Below are 23,500 nucleotides of genomic sequence, written 5' to 3'. Positions count from 1 at the left end.
ATGGTGGGGAGGACGAGGGGACAGGAGAGTTGGGGATAGTGGGGACGTGGGGACAAGGGAATGTTGAATAGAGGAGAGGACAAGGAGACAGGGGAGTGGAGTATGGTGGGGAGGACGAGGGAAGGGGGGAAATAGTTGGGACGAGGAGGGGGACGGGAAAGTGGGAGAGGGTGTGGAAGAAGATGGGTCGGTGGAGTGGGGAATGGTTGGGAGGACGAGGGGACGGGGCAGGGGGAATTGTGGGGAGGACTGGGAGACAGGGAAGGTTGCTGTGGCTCAGCAACGCACATGCGTTGCTGAGCCACAGCAAGGCGTGGTCGGGTATAGCTAGTATAGAATAAATAAAGAAATAAATGAAAATCGATAATAAATTCCTAATAATAGTGCAGTGAATTTATTCTTGTAATCCTGTCGCTGGGGAATAAGTAATTAACAAAAGGTTACATTAATCGACTACGCCTGTATTGGAATTTTTTTTATATAAAAATGCATGATTATATGGTGAATTTATTACACTGAACCACAAAGAAATTAAACCAAAACGATATCCCACCAGCCAAACGATATAACCAAATAATTAACACTCGTAAAATTTAGATTTTCGTTGTATGAAAGTAGTGAAAAAGCGGTCAAATATTTACCCGACAAATAGGAAAGCTTTTGAAGGCAATGACTACATTACCATCATTACAACACACAATAATTAGTTGCAACCAAAACACACCAGCAACATCAACTGGACATCATCAGTCAACATTCTTCAACATAGCAAAAACACCCACAAGCAAGCAACGCCACATTCACCAATCATAAATATCAATGCTCCCACAAAACTCAAAAAAGAACATATGTAAAGCAAAATCAAAATCAGAAAAACACTATCAACAGAACATTTACATCAGAAAATCACTATCAATGAACATTTACATCAGAAAAACACGATCAACAGAACATTTACATCAGAAAAACACGATCAACAGAACATTTACATCAGAAAAACACGACCAACAGAACATTTACATCAGAAAAACAGTATCAGCAGCACATTTACATTAGAAAATCACTGTCAACAGCACATTTACATCAGCAATTATATTCTGAAACTAATTATTTTTCATAACTGCAGTATATCCCCCAAATTATTTTTCAGTTTTGTTTTAAATAATTTTATGTCCAAAGTCTTTGTTTACAATGTGTTAATTTATAGATATTAGTGGGACTCGTAAAAACTCTCCTGGTATCTGCTCCAATTTAAAATATTATATTGTAATGTATTGTGAATATATGAAGGAAACTTTACAAGTTTTTTTCGACTGGAACAGTGTGAGAGCTGGGGCTGGCAGAGTGTGAGGGCTGGGTCTGGAACAGTGTGAGGGCTGGGTCTGGAACAGTGTGAGGGCTGGGGCAGGAACAGTGTGAGGACTGCGGTTGGAAGAATGTGACGGCTGGGGCTGGAAGAGTGTGAGGGCTGGGGCTGGAACAGTGTGAGGACTGCGGTTGGAAGAATGTGACGGCTGGGGCTGGAAGAGTGTGAGGGCTGGGGCTGGAAGAGTGTGAGGGCTGGGGCTGGCAGAGTGTAAGGGTTGGGTCTGGAACAGTGTGAGAGCTGGGACTGGCAGAGTGTGAGGGCTGAGGCTGGCAGAGTGTGAGGGCTGGGGCTGGCAGAGTGTGAGGGCTGAGGCTGGCAGAGTGTAAGGGTTGGGTCTGGAACAGTGTGAGGGCTGGGGCTGGCAGAGTGTGAGGGCTGAGGCTGGCAGAGTGTGAGGGCTGAGGCTGGCAGAGTGTAAGGGTTGGGTCTGGAACAGTGTGAGGGCTGAGGCTGGCAGAGTGTGAGGGCTGGGGCTGGCAGAGTGTGAGGACTGAGGCTGGCAGAGTGTGAGGGCTGGTGCTGGAACAGTGTGAAGGCTGGGGCTGGAACAGTGTGAGGACTGCGGTTGGAAGAATGTGACGGCTGGGGCTGGAAGAGTGTGAGGGCTGGGGCTGGAAGAGTGTGAGGGCTGGGGCTAGCAGAGTGTGAGGGCTGGGGCTGGTAGAGTGTAAGGGTTGGGTCTGGAACAGTGTGAGAGCTGGGACTGGCAGAGTGAGGGCTGAGGCTGGCAGGGTGTGAGGGCTGGGGCTGGCAGAGTGTGAGGACCGCGGCTGGCAGAGTGTGAGGGCTGGAGCTGGAACAGTGTGAGGGCTTTGGCTAGCAGAGTGTGAGGGCTGAGGCTGGCAGAGTGTGAGGGCTGGGGCTGGCAGAGTGTGAGGGCTGAGGCTGGCAGAGTGTGAGGGCTGGGGCTGGCAGAGTGTGAGGACCGCGGCTGGCAGAGTGTGAGGGCTGGGGCTGGCAGAGTGTGAGGACCGCGGCTGGCAGAATGTGACGGCTGGGGCTGGAAGAGTGTGAGGGCTGGGGCTGGAACAGTGTGAGGGTTGGAGCTGGCAGAGTGTGAGGGCTGGGGCTGGAACAGTGTGAGGGTTGGAGCTGGCAGAGTGTGAGGGCTGAGGCTGGAACAGTGTGAGGGTTGGGGCTGGAACAGTGTGAGGGTTGGGGCTGGCAGAGTGTGAGGGCTGGGGCTGGCAGAGTGTGAGGGCTGGGGCTGGAACAGTGTGAGGGTTGGGGCTGGAACAGTGTGAGGGTTGGGGCTGGAACAGTGTGAGGGTTGGGGCTGGAACAGTGTGAGGGTTGGGGCTGGAACAGTGTGAGGGCTGGGGCTGGCAGAGTGTGAGGGCTGGGGCTGGAACAGTGTGAGGGTTGGGGCTGGAACAGTGTGAGGGTTGGGGCTGGAACAGTGTGAGGGCTGGGGCTGGCAGAGTGTGAGGGCTGGGGCTGGAACAGTGTGAGGGCCAGTGTGTGACGTCCGGACACACTTCCGGGCCAAAGTTCCACTTGCACGACCATTAACAGATAATAGTTTAAGTTTAAGTTTAATAGTTTAATAGTTTAAGTTTCTTAAAGTGCTCGTGTGAGCGGATCCCGCTACACTGGCGGTACTTACAGCGACTATTTGCCCAAACGTACAAAAATACACAGTTGGGTCAAAAAAAGTTCCCGCTTTATATTTTAGAATTAGCACAAATGACACATTAAGAAAATGGAAATGAAATCCTTAAAACTCATTTAATCTATTCCAGTAATCGTAGGCCTATTATACCCTGTCTTAGGCCTAATGTATAGTGCATATATGTGCTGTGCTAGGCCTAGGAATAACTATTTTTTTTATTTATATTTGTTCGTGCCCGGTACTTCGGGTCCAACAGTTCCGATAAGTATATTTGAGTGAATAGTTGGTGTAGGTGCTGACATTTTAGCAGTATGGTCAGAACAGCTGTTTTCCTGTATTATACTGTTTTGTGTATTTTGCCCGAAATGCTATGCGTACTAGTGGCTTTAGGTATTTTATGTACTAGTTACTAACATTATGTTAGTAACTCATCATCAATGTATATATATGTACGACATATATATATATATATATATATGCAACAATGATCACAAAAACACTGATCCAAGTATGCAGAATAACCACATATGAAAAATAGAAAATGCTTAACGCGTTTTCGGCTAATTCGCCTTCATCAGAGCAAAGTAGAATCAAATATAATATATTAGATAATATATAATATATTATATAATATATTATTATAATATATTATAATATATAAAATAATATATAATATATTATTTTGATATATATAATATATCAAATAGAATATATTAGAAAATATATTCTACTTTGCTCTGATGAAGGCGAATTAGCCGAAAACGCGTTAAGCATTTTCTATTTTTCATATGTGGTTATTCTGCATATATATATATATATATATGTCGTACCTAGTAGCCAGAACGCACTTCTCGGCCTACTATGCAAGGCCCTATTTGCCTAATAAGCCAAGTTTTCATGAATTAATTGTTTTTCGACTACCTAACCTACCTAACCTAACCTAACCTAACTTTTTCGGCTACCTAACCAAACCTAACCTATAAAGATAGGCTAGGTTAGGTTAGGTAGGGTTGGTTAGGTTCGGTCATATATCTACGTTAATTTTAACTCCAATAAAAAAATTGACCTCATACATAATAAAATGGGTAGCTTTATCATGTCATAAGGAAAAAATTAGAGAAAATATATTAATTCAGGAAAACTTGGCTTATTAGGCAAATCGGGCCTTGCATAGTAGGCCGAGAAGTGCGTTCTGGCTACTAGGTACGACATATATATATATATATATATATATATATATATATATATATATATATTGGTGTATACTGGCAGCAGGTTTTCTTTCAAACATGTTTCATTGAATATGACCGCATATTCTGTATTTATTATTTTCTGGGTTAGGGCTTCTATCCCTCTAACTATTTTCTTAGCATCAGGGCTTAATTGAAATAGGAGTTCTCCAAAACTCATTTTCGTACTTTTAAGGTGAAGAAAAGAAGTGATTTACTATAGAGTGTATTACACTTATTTGTATAATTTGCACGACGTTTCGAACCTCCATGGTTCATTCTCAAGTGAACAGATCTTACAATACTAGTTGATTTTATACCCGCATTAGGTCAGGTGATAATACAATGAAGGTGAAAACATGGGGGGATACATAAGGGATAAACATAGGGGCTGCAGAAGGCTTATTGGCCCATACGAGGCATCTCCTATCTAAACACAAAGATTAATCCAGTGTAATTGGCCTGTTATGTTGGACATTGTCTTCTGTGTTGGCATCGATATGTTCTTGTCTTGTCCTTACTCTCATGGTGGGTAGAGTAAATAGTTCCGTGATTTGGGTGTTCATGGTAGGTCGCTCTATTCTTATGTGAATTGCCAATTCACATAAGCGGTGGTGCTGCTTCTTTCAGGGAATCGCAGAAAATTATTAAATATAGAGGTCTAGCACACTGCTACAGCTTTGTTCCGATCGGCTCGGAGACCCTCGGTTCGTGGGGAAAATGTGCATTGAAGTTCCTGAAGGAATTGGGGGACAAATTGATCAGCGCTACAAAAGACCAGAGAGCAAAAAGTTTCTTGTTCCAGCGCCTCAGTGTTGCGATTCAGAGGGGAAATGCCTGTTGCGTCTTGGGCACTAGTCCAACTTCAGAGGAATTCGAAGAAGTGTTTGACTTGCAACAATGATCGAACCCGTCTGTGACATTCATCAATGTTTCCCAGTGTTGTGTTTTTCAAGAGATCCATAACCTTTAAGCACCTTTTTGCATTATTATTTTTGTATCATCCCATGTATATCTTGTAACCATCAAATGCATAATAAAGCACAAAAAATAAAAAAGGAAGGGGGTGGTAGGAGAAAAGCACACAGAAACTGTATTGGAGGGGATCTAAACATTCCCTCTAATGCGTTATGCGTGGTTTCCTCCGAGGCTATGGGTCCCCCTTCTTCCAGCTAGAGGCGGTACTCCTATATATATATATATATATATATATATATATATATATATATATATATATATATATATATATATATATTAATAAATATGACCGGAAAATTAAGATTAATAATTATAACACGAATTTTCTCAATATTTCTTATGGTTCTTTTCTTTGTTGATGGTAATTGAAAAATCAATTCTCCAAAATTCATTGTCGTTGGATTCAAAAGCCAAAAGCCTCGTTGGCTTTTGGATTCAAAATTCAAAAGCCTCGTTGGACGTAGAATCACTGTTTACCAACGTACCTGTGGATGAAACAATCGGGATGATAGCGGACAGTGTATCGTGATCCGGCCTGTACTCCTCTTGACGTACCAGAAAACATTTTAAGGAAACTACTACAAACTTGTACTAAAGAGGCACCCTTCTTGAGGCCGGATGGGCACATGTATAAGCAAGTAGATGGGGTCATCTTGAGATCTATAGTCGCCATGGGTTCTCCCCTAGGTGTCCTGTTTGCGAACTTCCACATGGGTACCATCGAACAAAAGGTCTTAGTCGACATGAACTTGAAACTGGCCATATATTGCAGGTATGTTGACGACATTTTTACACAGGTAACTAATGTCAGACATCTGCAGGAGCTGAAGGAGGCATTTGAGCGGAATTCTGTGTTGCGTTTCACTTACGAGATGGAGAAGGATGGGAAGCTGCCCTTTCTAGATGTAACAGTCATGGAAAGGAGCGGAGGTTTCCACACTGCAGTCTACACTAAGGAAGCAAACATAGGAATGTGCCTTAATGCCAACAGAGACTGCCAAGACTGGTACAAGAGGAGTGTCGTTAACGCTTATGTCGACCGTGCTCTCAGCCACAGCTCAGGATGGAAGCAAGTCGATGAAGAACTCTGTAGGGTAAGGCAGGTCCTAATCAACAACGGCTTCTCTAATGGTTTCGTTGAAGACATCATAAGAAGGAAGGTGAAACGCCATGCAACCTCTGAAGAGACAACTAACACAACACCTGTACCCCATATTAGACTATTTTACAGGAACTTCTTTTCCACAGCTCATAAAATGGAGGAAAGGGACCTGAATGATATTGTTAATAGAAACGTTATCCCTACAGACAAAAATCAGAAGATACAATTGACGATTTACTATAAAACCAAGAAAACGGCCAACCTACTCATGAGAAACTCTCCAGACACAAAGCAGAACGCTTTAAAAGAGACCAATGTCGTCTATGCCTTCAAATGCCCACTTGGGGACTGTAAGCCTCAAAGAATTCAGTATTTAGGCAAGACAACAACATCTCTTTCCAGGCGATTAACGATGCATAAGCAACAGGGCTCCGTTAAGGAACATATAATATCTTCCCACAACCAGACCATCACCAGAGAAGTCTTAACAAAAACCACGGAAATCATCGATAGATACAGCGATAGCAGGCGGCTTGATATCTGCGAGGCACTACACATTAAGAAGTCGACACCAGCAATCAACAGCCAATTAATGCACAACTATATTCTACCCACCTCAAGACTCCGCTCCAATATAGAAGCATCAATAAATATGGGCCAAGAGGTCCTTTGCAGTTACTTCCATTCTTTCCTTTAACTTACAAAATATTATACCCATTGTTTCGTGTTCTATCTTGTGTTGAAAGTTTGTTTTCACCTCATCCAAAAACTGTTGTAACATATCACCTCACCCAAATGCAGGTATAAAATCAAAGCTGTTTAAACTCTGTTTAGTGTTTGCAGGATATAGTTGTGTGTGTGTAAACTAAAGTCTTTGAAAATTTAATAAGTTATTACGAAACGCTTTCAAGTGTCACGTCAGTCTAGAAATAAATTTGAATTTTGGAGAATTGATTTTTCAATTACCATCAACAGTGATAAGAACCATAAGAAATATTAAGAAAATTCGTGTTAAAATTATTGATCTTACTTTTTCGGTCACATTTAATAATATATGTTTACAGGAAAGACTGCTGTATATATATATATATATATATATATATATATATATATATATATATATATATATATATATATATATATATATATATATATGTTGTACCTAGTAGCCAGAACTCACTTCTCGGCCTACTAATCAAGGCCCGATTTGCCTAATAAGCCAAGTTTTCCTGAATTAATATATTTTTTCTAATTTTTTTCTTATGAAATATTAAAGCTACCCATTTCATTATGTATGAGGTCAATTTTTTTTTATTGGAGTTAAAATTAACGTAGATATATGACCGAACCTAACCAACCCTACCTAACCTAACCTAACCTATCTTTATAGGTTAGGTTAGGTTAGGTAGCCGAAAATGTTAGGTTAGGTAGGTTAGGTAGTCGAAAAACAATTAATTCATGAAAACTTGGCTTATTAGGCAAATCGGGACTTGCATAGTAGGCTGAGAAGTGCGTTCTGGCTACTAAGTACGACATATATATATATATATATATATATATATATATATATATATATATATATATATATATATATATATATATATATATATATATGTTGTATCTAGTAGCCAAAACGTAGTACTTGGCCTACTATGCAAAGCCTGATTTGCCTAATAAGCCAAGTTTTCCTGAATTTATATATTTCTCAATTATATATATATATATATATATATATATATATATATATATATATATATATATATATATATATAGTATATGGATATGGAGTATATATATGGTATAGTATATGGAGTATATATATGGTTAGGTTCGGTCTATGGGAGATGAAGACACAAGCCTCACATGGGAGATGAGAGTATATATATATATATATATATATATATATATATATATATATATATATATATATATATAAATATATATATATATATATATATATATATATATGTCGTACCTAGTAGCCAGAACGCACTTATCAGCCTAATATGCAAGTCCCAATTTGCCTAATAAGCCAAGTTTTCATGAATTAATTGTTTTCCGACTACCTAACCAACCTAACCTAACCTAACCTAACTTTTTCAGCTACCTAACCTAACCTAACCTATAAAGATAGGTTAGGTTAGGTATTGTTGGTTAGGTTCGGTTATATATCTATGTTAATTTTAACTCCAATTAAAAAAAATTGACCTCATACGTAATGAAATGGGTAGCTTTATCATTTCATAAGAAAAAAATTAGAGAAAATGTATTAATTCAGGAGAACTTGGCTTATTAGGCAAATCGGGCCTTGCATAGTAGGCTGAGAAGTGCGTTCTGGCTACTAGGTACGACATATATATATATATATATATATATATATATATATATATATATATATATATATATATATATATATATATATATATATATATATGAGAGAAGAGAGAGAGAGAGAGAGACTAGACCTAGTTGTGTTTGCGGGGGTTGAGCTTTGCTCTTTCGGCTCCCCTCTCAACCGTCAATCAATTAACTTACTACTTTTTTTCTCCACACCACACACACACACACACACACACACACACCAGGAAGCAGCCCGTGACAGCTGACTAACTCCAAGATACCTATTTACTGCTAGGTAACAGGGGCATTCAGGGTGAAAGAAACTTTGCCCATTTGTTTCTGCCTGGTACGGGAATCGAATCCGGGCCACAGAATTACGAGTACTGCGCGCTATCGCCCAGGCTACCAGGCCCCTGATTGGTGCGTACGTGTGAGTGCGCGCGTTCCACAACGATTCATCGGAAGCGAATGGTCGAGGACGGAGGAAAAGGAAATAATAACTCGATAAACGATGACATGTTGGCTAAGAGGGAAGGAGGGAGAGGGGAGAGGGGGGAAAGGAAGACGGGAGGGGAAGAGATTGGCGGTGATGAGAGAGGTAAAAGGGGAAGGATAATAGGGGAGCGTAAGGGTGATGGAGAGATGAGTGGGTAAGAGATGGATTCGTGCAAGAGAAAAGGGCAAGGAAAATATTGGAGAGAATGGTAAGTGAAAAGGAAAAGTGAGACTGATATATATATATATATGGAAAAAATATGATGAAGTGCGAACATGAGAGAGGCGCCAGGAGACGAAGTACATGAACAAGCATGTTCATGTACTTCGGGGGAAAGAGGAGGGGAAAAAAGAAAGTAAATAATGGGGAGACGAGAGAAAGATGAGGAGGGACTGAACGGAAACCTGAGATAACGAAAGGTGAGAGAAAGAGAATGTACGGAAGAAAAGAGAAAGAGTAGACATGCAGAGAGAGAGAGAGAGAGAGAGAGAGAGAGAGAGAGAGAGAGAGAGAGACAGACAGACAGACAGACAGACAGAAAGACACACAGACAAACACAGATAATGAGAATAAGACAGAAAAAATTCAATTAGAAAGGCAAAGTTAGAGAGAGGCAGAGAATGAGAGAAAGAAAGAGAGACAGAGAGTGAGAGAGACATAGAAAACACCACATTACTCCCACAAACAGGATCTCCCACCAGCAAACCACAGATCCAACAGCTAAATCATCTCTCTCTCTCTCTCTCTCGTTCCCCCCTAAACTTTACGAAAGCTCTATGGTTCCAGACTTTTCCACAACAAAAGTTGGCAAAACTGTCCTGGTTCGACTCCTAACTTCAGAGCAATGTGCCTTATGGTCAACCACAGGTATCCCTTTTCAGAAGAGACACTGACGACTTTGATGTTGTTGAAAATTGAATTGTAGATTCCCACGAGCAATCCGTCCGCAAAACATTGACCAAGAGTTCTTCAATCTCGCGAAGTTCCTTCCTATTTATGTAAAGAAATTTACAGAGGACTTGCAACTAAAGATAATCGAACTTCAGATTAGAAACGATTACTTCTCTCGTCCTGGGTTGAAATCTCACCTGTCTGAATGCTTCTTTCATCATGGAATCACAACTGCTAACCTATCCTAACTTAGGCCTAACTATGGGCTCAAGTAAGCAATTATCAAATGAAGACGCCTAGCCGGGGAGACATCCGTTATTTAATTACACCGTTCGAAGATAATCACTTATGCATCTTGGGACCAACGATAGCTGGGGCGATCATATGTCGAGGATATGATGTTGTTGTAGGATGTGTTGTTAAACCGCTGCAGTAATTGGTTTTGCTGCAGCGTGTAAGGGCACTTGAATGTGTAATAAAAGTACACAGGGGAGAAATGAGGATGAGCTGTGTAGGCTAGCTTATCTTGCTTACAATTTCAATAGGATCATCAATGACATTTCTAGTGTATCCTAGCCATCGTTAAGGAGAGAGAGAAAGAGAGCGAGAGAGCGAGTGTGTGAGAGAGAGAGAGAGAGAGAGAGAGAGAGAGAGAGAGAGAGAGAGAGAGAGAGAGAGAGAGAGAGAGAGAGAGAGAGAGACAGACAGACACAGACAGACAGACAGACAAACAGACAGAGAGAGAGAGAGAGAGAGAGAGAGAGAGAGAGAGAGACAAAGATGTGATAATGAAAATTTAAGCTGAGTTATTATTTAAAAAAATCCAATTGACGGCATAGTACAATAATTCTATGTCATCAGTAATACTTTATCGTTATTAGCATCCTAATATATATTATAATTGAATCAAAATTATTTTATAAGCTATAATTACAATTAATAATAATAATAATATTATCCAAGCAGACACTAAAATTCTACCACGTCTGTTTCCTACCAAGAGCGTAAGTTAAAACGGGCTTGCATATATAAATATTAAATTAATTTATATATTTAGATTTAGATAAATATTTTTTATCCAAGTAAAGGTACATACATTTAGTTACATAATGTTGGATTTAAAGATAGAGATAGTAAATACAATACCTAAAGCCACTAGCACCCATAGAGTTTCAGGCATAAGTCTTATAAGTCTTCATCAAACCTACATTTTATACACACAGTATTGGCAGGCTTCTAATTTTTCTCTCTGCTTTAACGAGGTTTGTTATAAAACTAGGAGTATGTCAACACATTTTTCAACCCATATCGTTGCCCTGCAAAAGGTACCTCTGTAACCCCCTTCTCAAAATCGGCGTTAAATGCCATAAAATGGCTTGGAACAGAAGGACCAAACTTGAGGCAAATAGATAATTTATGTTATTTTATTTGCATTTTAGAATAGAAGTGCTGAGTTTAATCCCTAATAAGAATTAGGGGAAATAATTGGATATTTTGTTATTGGTGGAAAAGATCTGAATTATATCCGTTGGTGCACGGTGAGTGGAATGGGTGAGTATTGGAATGGGTAAGTATTGGAATGGGTGAGTATTGGAATGGGTGAGTATTGGAATGGGTAAGTATTGGAATGGGTAAGTATTGGAATGGGTGAGTATTGGAATGGGTAGGTATTGGAATGGGTGAGTATTGGAATGGGTGAGTATTGGAATGGGTAAGTATTGGAATGGGTAAGTATTGGAATGGGTGAGTATTGGAATGGGTAAGTATTGGAATGGGTGAGTATTGGAATGGGTGAGTATTGGAATGGGTAAGTATTGGAATGGGTGAGAATTGGAATGGGTAAGTATTGGAATGGGTAAGTATTGGAATGGGTGAGTATTGGAATGGGTAAGTATTGGAATGGGTAAGTATTGGAATGGGTGAGTATTGGAATGGGTAAGTATTGGAATGGGTGAGAATTGGAATGGGTGGCATGGTTAAAACTCGTAGGCTTTAACCTCAACGTTGACACCTACGTCAGGTGAGGTGATGACAATGTTATGCAGGCACCTAAACAGGTCGTCCTCGCTACTGCTTAAGAACAAAGTTTGAGCTGAAATAGTTTATTTTTGATGGGCTTAAGATTTAAGATTTACCTATCTCAGGAGGGTTGTTAAGGCCACCATAACAGTTTACTAAACAACCAGCAAGTATGTACTTCAGTCCTAAAAGTATACACTGAGAAGTGGGATACACCTCACAGTGCATATATACCTATGTTGTGCGAAACTTGTTAAAATGAAGTTAACTTGTTAAAAAGGTAAAGGTTAACTTGTTAAAATGAAGATTGATGACAAAGTACATTTCTTGGATGTAAGTCGATTGTTTGATTCAAACGATTGTCTGATTCCATATCTCAGTTTACAATGTTGCGACAAGTATGCGGGTATACTAGTCTCCCCTGCGTAGGTTTAACCAGGTTTAACCATCCTGGTTTAACCAAGCTCTTCCCCACACCTCCGGTTGGAAGCAGGTGGACCAGGAACACAGTAGTGAGGTATAGGTCCTTGTCAAAAATGGATTCCCTAATGGATTTTAGAATGAGGTACATACGAACCTCTTAAACTTCTTCAAAACACCATTTCCGGTTAAAGAGATGCAAAAGGAGAACGCAAACATTCGTCCCAATGACTGACATTTTAACACAATCACAGAGCTAAAAGGTACATTATCTAAGGAAAATCACTTTCATGAGAAAATTTAAGATTGCCGATACAAAATCGGCAATCTTACATTTTTAAATCGAGTAAATCTATTTACTATAAAACCAAGAAAACGGTCAACCTAATCATGAAGAACTCTCCAGACAAGCATAACGCCTTGAAGAAAACCAACGTCGTCTATGCCTTCAAATGCCCACTTCGGGACTTGAAGCTCCAAAGAACTCAGTATATTGGCAAGACAACAACGTCTCTTTCCAAGCGATTAACAATGCATAAGCAACAGGGCTCCATCAAGGAACATATAATCTCTTCTCACAGCCAGACCATAACCACAGAAATCTTAACAAACAACACAGAAATCATCGATAGATACAGCGATAGCAGGCGGCTCGACGTCTGCGAGGCACTACACATCAAAAAGTTAACACCAGCAATCAACAGCAAATTAACGCACAACTATATTCTACCCATTTCAAGACTCCGAACCAATATAGAAGCATCAAGAGGAAGCAGTGATGTTATGGGCCAATAGGCCTTCTGCAGTTACTTCCATTCTTATGTTGTTATAACCATTGGTTCGTGTTCTGTCTTGTGTAAATGTCAATCACCTCACTCAAAACTTTTTTATTACCTCACCCAAATGCGAGTATAAGTATGGATGTGTTTACAGGTTACAGTTGTGTGTGTAAACTAAAGTCTTTGAAAATGTAATAAGTTATTACAAACACGTACAGGCGTCTAGTCAGACTAGAAATAAAAATGAATTTTGGAGAACTTATTTTTCAATTACCATCGACAGTGATAAGAAACATAAGAAATATTGAGAAAATTTGCGTTAGAATTATTAATCTTACCTTTTCGGTCATATTTAACAACATATGTTCACAAGAGTACCAATATATATGCTACCAATATATGTATATATATATATATATATATATATATATATATATATATATATATATATATATATATATATATATATATATATATGTCGTACCTAGTAGCCAGAACGCACTTCTCAGCCTACTATGCAAGGCCCGAATTGCCTAATAAGCCAAGTTTTCATGAATTAATTGTTTTTCGACTACCTAACCTACCTAACCTAACCTAACCTAACTTTTTCAGCTACCTAACCTAACCTAACCTATAAAGATAGGTTAGGTTAGGTTAGGTAAGGTTGGTTAGGTTCGGTCATATATCTACGTTAATTTTAACTACAATAAAAAAAATTGACCTGATACATAATGAATTGGGTAGCTCTATCATTTTATAAGAACAAAATTTGAGAAACTATATTAATTCAGGAAAACTTGGCTTATTAGGCAAATCGGGCCTTGCATAGTAGGCTGAGAAGTGAGTTCTGGCTACTAGGTACGACATATATATATATATATATATATATATATATATATATATATATATATATATATATATATATATATATATATATATATGTCGTACCTAGTAGCCAGAATGCACTTCTCAGCCTAATATGAAAGGCCCGATTTGCCTAATAAGCCAAGTTTTCATGAATTAATTGTTTCTCGACTACCTAACCTACCTAACCTAACCTAACCTAACTTTTTCGGCTACCTAACCTAACCTAACCTATAAAGATAGGTTAGGTTAGGTTAGGTAAGGTTGGTTAGGTTCGGTCATATATCCACGTTAATTTTAACTCCAATAAAAAAAAATTGACCTCATACATAATGAAATGGGTAGCTTTATCATTTCATAAGGAAAAAATTAGAGAAAATATAATAATTCAGGAAAACTTGGCTTATTAGGCAAATCGGGCCTTGCATAGTATGCCGAGAAGTGCGTTCTGGCTACTAGGTACGACATATATATATATATATATATATTATAATGTCGTACCTAGTAGCCAGAACGCACTTCTCTGCCTACTATGCAAGGCCCGATTTGCCTAATAAGCCAAGTTTTCATGAATTAATTATTTTTCGATTACCTAACCTAACCTAACCTAACTTTTTAGGCTACCTAACCTAACCTAACCTATAAAGATAGGTTAGGTTAGGTTAGGTAGGGTTGGTTAGGTTCGGTCATATATCTACATTAATTTTAACTCCAATAAAAAAAAATTGACCTCATACATAATGAAATGGGTAGCTTTATCATTTCATAAGAAAAAAATTAGAGAAAATATATTAGTTCAGGAAAACTTGGCTTATTAGGCAAATCGGGCCTTGCATAGTAGGCTGAGAAGTGCATTCTGGCTATTAGGTACGACATATATATATATATATATATATATATATATATATATATATATATATATATATATATATATATATATATATATATATATATATATATTTATATATATATATATATATATATATATATATATATATATATATATATATATATATATATATATAATATGTGTATAATATGTGTATGAGTTCTTATATGCATTTATGTATATACTTGTGAAGTTGTTCAATATCTATAACTGTTTTAATTTAAAACAAGTAGCCAGATCTTGTTGCCATCAGGACAGACTTGCACTAGTATACGGAGAACCTAATAAACGCTTCCTACTAAAGGAGCAGCATTAAGTAGTACTTTGATAAGATCTCCCTACAAAAAGAGCACAGTTAAGTAGCACCCAAAATGAGAGATCCCTACACTAAGAGCACAGTAATGAATCAACCAAATGAGCGTTCCCTGTGCAAGGAGCACGTTTAATCCTTTCATGTTTAACACGGTAAAGTAGCACTCAAACTAGCTACTTACAGAGTTCGCTAATCTAGCCCCTTTAGCTGCGCTACCTGCTCCAGAAGCAGAGTACAGTAGCACTCAAACGAGAGCTCCCTACATAACGAGTGCTGTCATGTAGCACGCTGAAGAACGTTCCCTGTTAAAACTATAAAGTATAGTAAGTCCCACTTGCCCACAAAAGACACCAAGTAGCATTTACCTCGACAGAGCAGGATGATGGTAGTCAGGTATAATAGCATCTTTGAAGGCATTTTCACTTCGCCACCTGTTGAAATAAATGCAAGTACGTTAGACATTATTTTTTTCATATATGTATATTTATATAGATTAATATTTGTTTATGTATGTATACTGATATGTGCAATTACACACACACAAATGCACACACATTGACAGTTGAGAGGCGGGACAAAAGAGCCAAAACTCAACCCCTGCAAGCACGAATAGGTGAGTACACACACACACAGAAAATGGCTGCTAAAGTTAAACTCAGGAAAGTGTAAAGTAATGAAATTAGGCGAAGGGAGCAGAAGACTGAACACAAGGTACCATCTGGGAGGTGAAATCCTGCAAGAGTCAAATAGAGAGAAAGATCTGGCAGTTGATATCAAATTGAACCTGTCCCCAGAGGCTCACACCAAAAGGAAATCCTTAGCGGCATATTCTAGACTGGCCAACATAAGAACTGAATTGTAGAAACTTATGTAAGGATTCATTCAGGACCCTGTATACCACATATGTGAAACCAATCCTGGAATATGCAGCTCCAGCTTGGAGTCCATACCTAGTTAAACACAAGACAATGTTAGAGAAGATTCAGCGGCATGCAACCAGACTCGTTCCGGAACTGAGAGATATGAGCTACAAGGAAAGAATAAAGGAGCTGAAACTCACTTCCCTGGAAGACAGAAGAGTTAGGGAAGACATGATAACCACCTACAAAATTCTCAGTGGAATTGACAGGGGGGGGGGGAGGACAAAGACACACTCCTTACCACGGGCGGAACATGAACAAGAGGATACAGGTGGAAACTGAGTACCCAAATGAGCCACAGAGACATTAAAAAGAATGTTTGCAGTGTCAGAGTAGTAAATGGAATGCATTAGGCAGTGAAGTGGTGGAGGCTAACTGGAGCCTCCACTGTGTAACTGGAGATGTGATAATAAGGTGGAGCTTATTATCACATCTGTATCATAGTATATCTAACAGATAAACGGACTAATGTGGTCATCTTGGCTTAGTGAGCTGTTCTCTTAGCTTCATTCTTTTCCTTCAGATAGATCAGGTAAATAGACATTCTTGCATGTAGATCTGTTGCATGCTTTTACAAGCTCTTTGCCTTCGTATACGCTCTAAATCCTCTGTTATCTGATTTATTTCAATCTAGTAAATAAGAGACAATTACAGACAGCGTCTTATCCTGGGGGAATTAGGCGTTGTCAGTGGGGAAACGAGACAATTAGGCTGTACGTGTTGGTGCGGGTAACGACTCCCTCTGCGTGTTGCTGTATTTTAGAAAATGTTGTAATTATAAGATTTTCATGAATTCTGAGGGCGTGATGTGTGTGTGTGTGTTTGTGTGATTACTCACCTAGATGAGCTTGGAGGGATGAGATACGCTCCTGGTTCCGCCTTCTGAATGTTCTTAGATTAATGCAAACTCATTTCTATCGCTTTATCGTATTTTCATTAAATTTTTTTAACAATTAGCTTCATCGACTGCTGCATCTAACCTATTTCATTTACTGACATTGAAAAAGGTCTTCTTGATGTCTGTATGACTCATTTGCATTTCTATTTTTATGACCCCTCGTTTTGCTGTTCCGAGCTCTGAACAACGCTGCTTTGCCTACTTTATTAATTTCCCTTAGAATCCTCTATGTTATCGTCATGTGTCCCTTCTCTCTCCTTACCTCGTTTATGGTAATGTCCAGTTTTCTCAGTCTTTCTTAACAGCTCAAATCTCTCAGTTCCGGAACGAGTCTCGTTGCTTATCTCTGTATCTTTTCTAGATTCTCATTGCCATTTTCTAGGTAAGGGTTCCATGCTGGGAATGCATATTCAAGAGGTCTCACATTTGCAGTACATAGGGCCCGGAAAGCCCCTTTGTCCACGTTTCTGAAGGATACCCGGATGTTGGCCAGTATGCCATATGGAGCTGTTGTTATTCTATTACTGTAATAACGTATTACATTTTTAAAGACTTTAGTTTACACACACACAACTTGTAACCTGAAAACACTTAACAGAGTTTTACTAATTCTAACGCTTAACAGCTGGTCTTATATACTCGCATTTGGGTGAGGTGATATGTTGAAACAGTTTTGGATGAGGTAAACAAACTTTTGACCAACACAAGACAGAACACGGTTCAATGGGTATAAACTTTAAAAGTGAAAGGGAAGATGGAAGTAACTGCAAAGGGCCTATTGGCCTATACTTCCTCTTGATGCTTCTATATTGTTACGGAGTCTTGAAGTGGGTAGAATATAGTTGAGCATTAATTAACTGTTGATTGCTGGTGTTGACTTTCTGATGTGTAGTGCCTCGCAGATGTTAAGCCGCTTGCTATCGCTGTATCTATCGAAGATTTCTGTGTTGTTTGTCAAGACTTCTCTGGTGATGGTCTGGTTGTGGGAAGAGATTATATGTTCCTTAATGGAGCCCTGTTGCTTATGCATTGTTAATCGCCCCTTGTACAGTGTTCTATCTTGTGTTGGTCAAAAGTTTGTTCACCTTATCAAAACTGTTTCAACATATCACCTCACCCAAATGCGAATATATAAGACAAGCTGTTAGGCGTTAGAATTAGTAAAACTCTGTTAAGTGTTTTCAGGTTACAAGTTGTGAGTGTGTAAACTAATATCTCTGAAAATGTAATACGTTATTACGAAACGCGTTCAAGCATCGCGTCAGACTAGAAATAAAATTGAATTTCGGAGAACTGATTTTTCAATTACCATCAACAGTAAAAAGAAACATAAGAAATATTGAGAAAATTCGTGTTAGAATTATCAACCTTAATTTTTCGGTCATATTTAGCAACATATGTTTACAAGAAAGACTGCTACCAAAATATATTAATATTAAAACGCACGACCCAGCAGCAAGAAATCAAGCCTTCACGATAAAATATTGCCAAAATCTGATTCGAAATCAGATACACAAGGCAGAAAATGAAATGAAAGACAAAAAAACGCAACTACTTCATGCTACAAACCAATGGAGAAACAGCAACATCGACGAAAGTCTCCGTACTCGTATCGAGCAACACCTCGACATCCTCACAGATCGACATCACCACAGCACTGAAACCAGGATAACCAAGAAATTAACAACATTATATGGAGGATCTATGGCGATTTCACGACCCAGAGATGGCTTCCTGAATATGCAGAAATCAACCTTACTGAGGACCAAGTAACTCTTCTAAATCTGGGCATAAACTGTTACGTTATGTCCAGACCAAGTGAGATGGCCCGGAAAGTGGAGTTGGAGATCCTGTTAGACGACATATTCGACCTCGAGACACAAAAGAAGGTCACCACCAAAGACACCTTACAAGCAGAACTTATTGCGGAAGGAGGAAAGGTTCGAGGCAACTACAGAAACACCATACTGTCCCCCGAGCTCAAAACGGCAGCTAAGAGCCTTCGTGAGAACAAGGAGATAGTCGTCAGGACAGGTGACACGTCGCCAATATACGTCATTCTTAAAAAAAAACGAATATCTGGCGACAATGAACCTCATTCTCTCTGACAAAATTAAATTCGAAAGGGTAACGAAGGACACTACAGCCGAATTGAAAACAAAGGTAAACAGATTGATCGAAACTGTGAACGCCAAGAAATCCGGACTCCACCTGCCAAAGATTATTGGGGAATAAAAACCTGGGTATGCGTATGGAAATGTCAAGACATACAAGCCTGGAAACCCACTTCGGCCAATCATCAGCCAGATACCCACACCCACGTACAGGTTTCCAAAGTAATTTGTTGACTTACTGCGGGGAACACGGGCCACAGGGATAAGAGCCTCGATGGACATAGAATCACTGTTTACCATCGTACCTGTGGATTAAACAATCGGGATGATAGCGGACAGAGTGTATCGTGATCCGGCCTGTACTCCTATTGACATACCAAAAAACATTCTAAGGAAACTACTCCAAGCTTGTACTAAAGAGGCACCCTTCTTGAGCCCTGATGGGCACATGTATAAGCAAGTAGATGAGGTCGCCATGGGTTCTCCCCTAAATGTCCTGTTTGCGAACTTCTACATGGGTACCATAGAACAAAAGTTCTTAGTTGGCATGAACTTGACGCCAGCCAAATACTGTATATATGTTGACGACATTTTTACACAGGTACCTGATGTCAGACGTCTGCAGGAGCTGAAGGAGTCATTCGAGCAGAATTCTGTGTTGAGTTTCACTTACGAGATGGAGTAGGATGGGAAGCTGCCCTTTCTAGATGTAACAGTCACGGAAAGGAGCGGAGGTTTCCACACTGCAATTTACACTAAGCAAACATACATAGGAATGTGCCTCAATGCTAACAGTGAATGCCCAGACAGGTACAAGAGAAGTGTTGTTAACGCTTACGTCGACCGTGCTCTCAGCCACAGCTCAGGATGGATGCAAGTCGATGAAGAACTCTGTAGCTTCTACAATGGCTCTAATAATACGGAGGAAAGAGTCCTGAAAGATATTGTTAATAGGAACGTTATCCCTACAGACAAGAATCAGAAGATACAATTGACCATTTACTATAAAACCAAGAAAATGGCTAACCTACTCATAAAAAACTCTCCAGACACAAAGTAGAATGCCTTAAAAGAGACCAACATCGTCTATACCTTCAAATGTCCACTTGGGGAATGTAAGCTCCAAAGAACTCAGTATATAGGCAAGACAACAACATCTCTTTCCAGGCGATCAACAATGCATAAGCAACAAGGCTCCATTAAGGAACATTTAATCTCTTCCCACAACCAGACCATCACCAGAGAAGGCTTCACAAACAACACAGAAATCATCGATAGATACAGCGATAGCAGGCGGCTATATATATATCTGACTTCTGCGAGGCACTACACATCAAAAAGTCAACACCAGCAATCAACAGCCAATTAATGCTCAACTATAAAGATGGGCTCACTATAGCCCGTGTTGCTTGGAACTTTTTGTTCCAGGTAGCAAATCTTTAACAACAACAACAACTCAACTATATTATACCCACTTCAAGACTCCATACCAATATAGAAGCAACAAGAGGAAGTATGGGCCAATAGGCCCTTTGCAGTTACTTCCATTCTTCCCTTTCACTTATCCAATTTATACCCCTTGAACCGTGTTGTGTCTTTTATTGGTCAAAAGTTTGTTCAACTCATCCAAAACTGTTTCAACGTATCACCTCACCCAAATGCGAATATATAAGACGAGCTGTTAAGCTTTAAAATTAGTAAAACTCTGTTAAATGTTTTCAGGTTACAAGTTGTGTGTGTGCAAACTAAAGTCTTTGAAAATGTAATACGTTATTACGAAACGCGTTCAAGCGTCACGTCAGACTTGAAATAAAAATGAATTTCGGATAATTGATTTTTCAATTGCCATCGACAGTAAAAAGAAACATAAGAAATATGGAGAAAATTCGTGTTAGAATTATTAATCTTACTTTTTAGGTCATATTTAACAACATATATATATATATATATGTTGTTAAATATATATATATATATATATATATATATATATATATATATATATATATGTTGTTAATATATATATAATAAATAAATATATAATAAATATATATATATATATATATGTATAATAAATATAAATGTATAATATATATATATGTATAATAAATATAATTAATAAATATATATATATATATATATATATATATATATATGTTGTTAAATATATATATATATATATATATATATATATATATATATATATATATATATATATATATATATATATATATATATATATATATATATATATATATATTAGTATATTTTGGTAGCAGTCTTTCCTGTAGACATATATTATTAAATATGACCGAAAAAGTAAGATTAATAATTCTAACACGAATTTTCTCAATCTTTCGTACATTACGCTTCACTGTTGGAGGTAAATCAAAAATCACTTCTCCAAAATTCATTTTTATTTCTAGTCTGACGCGACACGGGCGCGTTTCGTAAAACTTATTACATTTTCAAAGACTTCACAAATACACAACTGATTAGAACTTACGTCTCTCTGATATTATATCTACATTTGAGTGAGGTGGGAAGGATGATGTGGCATTAGCACAAGACAGAACAGGGGATATTAATAGGGTATTAAAAGTATCAACACAAGACAGAACAGAAACAATGGGTATTGAATAGAAGTGTTTGTAGAAAGCCTATTGGTCCATATTTCTTGATGCTTCTATATTGGAGCGGAGTCTTGAGGTGGGTAGAATATAGTTGTGCAATAATTGGCTGTTGATTGCTGGTGTTGACTTCTTGATGTGTAGTGCCTCGCAAACGTCAAGCCGCCTGCTATCGCTGTATCTATCGATGATTTCTGTGTTGTTTACTAGGATTTCTCTGGCGATGGTTTGGTTATGGGAAGAGATTATATGTTCCTTAATGGAGCCCTGTTGCTTATGCATCGTTAAACGCCTAGAAAGAGATGTTGTTGTCTTGCCTATATACTGGGTTTTTTGGAGCTTACAGTCCCCAAGTGGGCATTTGAAGGCATAGACGACGTTAGTCTCTTTTAAAGCGTTCTGTTTTGTGTCTGGAGAGTTTCTCATGAGTAGGCTGGCCGTTTTTCTGGTTTTATAGTAAATCGTCAGTTGTATCCTCTGATTTTTGTCTGTAGGGATAACGTTTCTATTAACAATATCTTTCAGGACCCTTTCCTCCGTTTTATGAGCTGTGGAAAAGAAGTTCCTGTAAAATAGTCTAATAGGGGGTATAGGTGTTGTGTTAGTTGTCTCTTCAGAGGTTGCATGGCTTTTCACTTTCCTTCTTATGATGTCTTCGATGAAACCATTGGAGTGTAACACGGGTTAGGGGTTTCCCTCTCTACTTCTCTACCTTCTACTCCCTCTACCCGTATTCTTACTTTTATTTCTAAACCAAGGGACTCCAAAACTTTTAACAAAGCCAACTCCACGCCACGTGGTCCTAAGACGATTGACCGACTTAGGATTCTACACCCAGTATGACGTGACCTAAGCTCTGAACAAAACCCTAGAGTCACCTCTGCTGCCACCACCAGACCAGTAATACAAGAGCAATGATCGAGGTCTGGATCGATCACGCTAATTAATCAACCTAGGGGCTTGATCCCCACTATAAACGATGACCTTGAGTGTGGAATAAATTACACGGTAATGATAATTCCGATTCGATGTTAGAATCGGCGCCCAATGCAACTCTGCCTCGTGTGGACCACGTGACCAGGACAAGTATACACATAAAACACATTGAAACAATAAAATGCAAATTAATAACAAATTTAATTTATTAAAAGAAAACTAAAACAAAATCTAAATATGTTCACTCCCTATCACTTTAACACTCCCTACTTGACCTGAGTGGCAAATGAGACTATTTCTATACATAACCATAGCAACTATACCTCTATGTTTTCCAGCTCTCGGTGTTGGGGCTGGTCTTGGGGAGAGGTAAGATGTTTTGACCTCTCCCAGCTGCTCGGCAGATCACACTGATTTTTTCCTTGTCTGGACTACCCCAGACAGAGTATTGTATCCTTCCGCCTAGTCAAAGTCCTACCCAGTTACAAGCAAGGTTTAAGTTATAACAATTAAACTCTGTTGTACTTAATTGATCCAGACTGGTTGAATTATTTTACTGAATTAGATTACACAAACATCTAACGGCAAAGCTGTTCCCGATCACAAAAATGGTTATTAAAACTTTGAGAAATATTAGACATGTCAACCCTGCTGACCTATGACCGCCGGTCACTCCGCCTTAAAAGTTAGATCTGATTCGTGAC

At 38.8% G+C, this 23,500-nt stretch overlaps 1 protein-coding gene across 1 annotated transcript in view; it reads right to left on the bottom strand.

Moving 5' to 3' along the window:
• Positions 1-23,500, bottom strand: part of LOC123759738 (uncharacterized) — a 423,534-nt gene that overhangs the window by 277,350 nt on the left and 122,684 nt on the right. Inside the window, exon 2 of the mRNA XM_069317337.1 lies at positions 15,667-15,732. Within this exon, the coding sequence (XP_069173438.1) occupies positions 15,667-15,718 (52 nt within the window). The 5' untranslated portion in view covers positions 15,719-15,732. The remainder of the gene's footprint in view (positions 1-15,666; positions 15,733-23,500) is intronic.

Source organism: Procambarus clarkii, chromosome 8 (assembly GCF_040958095.1).
Source record: "Procambarus clarkii isolate CNS0578487 chromosome 8, FALCON_Pclarkii_2.0, whole genome shotgun sequence".
Classification (NCBI taxonomy): Eukaryota; Metazoa; Arthropoda; class Malacostraca; order Decapoda; family Cambaridae; genus Procambarus; species Procambarus clarkii.
Note: the sequence above shows the minus strand (reverse complement) of the source record. Positions and strands in the feature narration are given on the sequence as shown.